A 4,242-nucleotide genomic window follows, 5' to 3' on the forward strand; every position below is an offset into this window, starting at 1 on the left:
GTAATTATGTCCCCACTGGATGCTACAAATGCCTCGTTTGTAATGGGTTTTCATGTTTTTGAATCATCGCTCCGGCCTGACAGGGCATCATCACAATATGGCAAGGGGCGTAACATTTTCGTCACGCGCTTGATGTATTCGGCCAATCACAACGCACTGGATAGCTGGCCAATCAGAGCACACCTCGCTTTTCAGACCGATGAGCTTTGTAAAAATCAACGCGTTTCAGAAAGGCGGGGCATAGAGGAGAAACAATAATGTACAGTATGTGGAAAATAATGTGTTTTTTTAACCTTAAACCGCATAAACACATTTCATTATACCAAATACACAAATAATGTTCTTTTTAGCAGCATCATATGACCCCTTTAAATTAAATGGAATGGAAATATTTAACAATACATTTATAAATGTATAAATTATTTATAAGTAGATTTATAAAATAAATTAAATAAGCATATGTCTTAACACTATGGACACAAAACATGTTCAGCAATGGTGCTCACGCAGGAAAAGCAGGTTCGAGTAATTGTTGTGCAATCAGGTTAATGAGCTTGGTTTACTTGTTACTAACTTGGCTTGTTGCTTTGCAGGATAACTGTCACTACCGTGTACTTTGGCCATGCTGAGCAGGTGTCTCAGGAGATGTACCAGTATGTGGATTGTGGAGAAAACACTACTGCTCTGCATGAGTACAGTCTGAATACCCCTTTGGGAGGCTAGAGCTGAGCCTGATAGTGTAACACATCACCCTGTCCCTCACCGCTCCACTCCATGTGTCATTGTTTTGGCAAAACTGGTTGATGGTTTACTGCACTTCTGCCAGTTAACCACTATATGTCAGGCTGTTTGCAATTCACGAATGATGCACTTTATTGTCCATGCTCTCCAAGCAATATGAACATTGCAAGGTCTCGTAGTTCTCATTCCAGTTCACTTTGCCAAACTGAATTGTTCGCAGCACATTCTTTTTTGACAAAGTTCCCTTATTTTCAAGCACTACCTATTTAAATCCTCTCTAAAGTGATGTAATGATATATTTGATGACCAGCTGTGCTTTGGGTTATTTTTATTTCTATATCTAACCTGATATTCATTACAGTTTCAGTGATGGGATCAGTCTTAACCCAAACATCCTAATAGGAGTTTATGGCAATGGAAATATTCTAGAAGAATGGGTTCCTGTTAATGCCTTGTTCCACAGATTTGGTTTAGACTCAGAGGTGGAATTACATGATGCTGCCTTCTGAGGGGGTGTATATTTAGAGACTACTGAGGGGATGCCAGTGTATATAGCGCACAAGTTGGTAAAAGTAAAATGCTTCAATCTATTTATTTTGTTTGGACTTTGATAGCAGCGTTTCTCATTGTTAATCTGTCAATCTCTCCATGAGAAATTGCCTCCAAATGCAAATTGATAACACACGAATTACATGGAACAACAATCACTGTAATCTGAGAGCATCCGCCTGCTTGAACAATGGAGGATAGTATGAGATGATCATTCCCTCAGATTCCCTAATGTTCACTAGATGTGATGTTTAGATTGAGAGAACTTTGATAACATTTTTAACATTTCTCAAAATGGAACTTTACATTTTTAAACATTTTAATCATGTTGAAAAAAAGCTTCACAGATTATTTTTGCTTAAAGATGGACTCTTTCCTCTGTAATAGAAATGGCTGCTAACATGACGTGGCATTTATGCAGTTCATAACAACCGCTGGTGATGTACATGTATATGTAACACTTGTGATTTTTGAGAAAAGTGGTTTGGACTGCTTTAGAGATACACTGAAATAACACGATGCTGACTGGTTTCCATTAAATAAACCTCTTTTGAGTCACTTGTCTATTTTTTTATTACTAAATGTCAGAAAAAGAATTACAAATACAACAAATTTATTTTAGAAGGTGTAAAGGTATTTTCTTATTTTATTACAATATCGCCCTGACAGTGTTGGGGAAAGTTACTTTTAAAAGTAATGCATTACAATATTGCGTTACTCCCTAAAAAAAGTAACTAATTACGTTACTTAGTTACTTTTTATGGAAAGTAATGCGTTATATTACTTTCGCGTTACTTTCGCGTTACTTTTTAAATATAAGCAGGACTTGATTGTTTTTAATATAAGAAGTTCTATTTATAGCAAATATAAAAGCCCTTTCACACCAAAAAGTGTAATGAATAAACCTCAGGCTGAAGGAAAAGTAAATTCACGTCTGTACAGTAGAACGCAGGAGAAGAAACACTCTTCAGCAATAAAAAAAACAAAGCACAATTGTTAGTTTCTCTAAAGTCATTTGTGCTTATTAGTATGGTTGAACTGGATCAGCAAAGGTCAGCAGCAAAGACATTGGTTAATAAAATGGGATTAGATACATTTGTGTTATTTAACATATTTAATTATTGCAGGTTTGCGTCATATTCTGAGTTTGCATTTCACTGTTTTAATTCATTTTGATGAATACTAAATCTGTTTTTTGTGAGTGGGATGAATTAATGCACATTCACATTTAGTCTAGAACTACAGTAACATCATGTTCACACAGCGCACACAACGCCTCTGCACTCCCGATTTCTCCCAATATGGGGACAGGAGACTTGTCACCCTGATGAAACATCATTGTATATTTCAGATACATTCATATTTTTATATGAAGGCACACAATACACACTTACTACATTCATTTTTTTAATTAACTTGGACCATTTATTTTTGAACTAAGTCTGAGAAGACAAAGTAAACAATTTAACAGAGGAAATAACCTGAAACGTTAACTCTTTTTGAAAAACATGAAATGCGCTGCAAACCTTAACCTTGAGTTTCTTGCTTAAGCACTTGATTAAAAACACCTTTAAAAGTCCATTTCTAAACCTATTTAATGCTACCATTTTACAATATAAACATATGTATTATATATACGAGCAATATCACACGATGAAGTGGAGTGATACAAATGGAGAAATGGTTCCCATGTTCATATTGGGTGTATATCTAATGCTTGGAAAGACCTCTCTGCCAACCAGATTCGAGAACCAGAAAGAACTGTTGTATAACTAAATGAATAGCATGCACTTCTACACTTTATTTCTCTCTATAAAAGTATTTGAAGACTGGAAACCTGTATGTACTTGGCAAGTAATGTTAGAGCAACATATGTAATGAAGTGCACAAATAACTCCACGTAATTAGGAGATTTTCATTTCCGATGCTTCACCATGACAACAATAAAGCAATCATGTACGATTGGCTATTGTAACCCACTGTCTAATTAGTGTTATTTCATAACCCCAACACTTACTGTAACCATTATTTAGAGCTTGTACAGTGACAAATTACTCAATCGTTGTCATGGAGACAGAACTGCCAATAAGAGGCGTGATTCTGTTCAGTTACTTGCTATAATTATGTCGCAATCGCTCGTCTCTTTAAATAGAGGTTTTTCAAAACTGCAGAATTGTTAATAGGCACTGGTAAATTTTTACAGAGATTCACAATTGTATCTTCATTCGCTAGATGCAAATGGTATATGAACACAAGCCAGAAATCACAACCTGAAAGTGAGGCGTATGGTTTCTTTACAGCCTGCAGTGATCCTCACATTTGATCACAGTTGACTTTTTTAACTGTGTGTTTTGCCACAAGAGGGAGTTATGAGTATCACCCCAGGCCCCTTGAGTGATGTTTTTCATTATGCGAGGATCTGCATAATGCACTGCTGAGTTTATATCACGTGATCAAATTTTCAGCTGAGGAATGAGGTTTTGCTTTATCATTCACAGAGACCCAGATCTGTCCAAGCACAGATCCCTCAAATGATGGTTGTCATGGAGACAGAACTGCAAGTTAGGAGACAACTGAACTCTATGGTGCAATTAGGCTACATATAATTCTATATATATACATACTGTACTGTTACTTCCTCTACGGCATATGTAGTTTACATAGAATTATCATAACCATATGCATTGTATGAGCTAGCCTGAGATTTTGTGTAATCACTTATTGTCTTGTCTGTGCAATGCTATATGTAATATTTTTACTCATGTAAACCTGGTGACCTCTGCATAATATTCATGCAAGGATACCAGAGAAGGAGTTTAACATAAATATATAGTTTAGTCATGAAACTCTAGATGGCGCAGGCTGACGGGTTGTTAATGTAACTGATGATATTCAGAGAGTTAAACGACTTGGCACAAGCTGATTGGTTCATGCTGCATATGCAGCCAATGA

General features: G+C 36.1%; 1 protein-coding gene across 2 annotated transcripts in view; it reads left to right on the forward strand.

Annotated features, from left to right (window-relative positions):
- Positions 1 to 1,848, forward strand: part of LOC107709260 (transmembrane protein 106B) — a 7,537-nt gene extending 5,689 nt beyond the window's left edge. For both annotated transcript variants that reach the window (XM_016513696.1, XM_016513699.1), the window contains one exon: positions 594 to 1,848. In XM_016513696.1, coding sequence (XP_016369182.1) covers positions 594 to 723 — 130 coding nt within the window. In that variant the 3' untranslated portion in view covers positions 724 to 1,848. The remainder of the gene's footprint in view (positions 1 to 593) is intronic.
- The last annotated feature ends 2,394 nt before the right edge of the window (positions 1,849 to 4,242 follow it).

Source organism: Sinocyclocheilus rhinocerous, unplaced genomic scaffold (genome assembly GCF_001515625.1).
Source record: "Sinocyclocheilus rhinocerous isolate Xijiao unplaced genomic scaffold, SAMN03320098_v1.1 scaffold206, whole genome shotgun sequence".
In the NCBI taxonomy this organism is placed as follows: Eukaryota; Metazoa; Chordata; class Actinopteri; order Cypriniformes; family Cyprinidae; genus Sinocyclocheilus; species Sinocyclocheilus rhinocerous.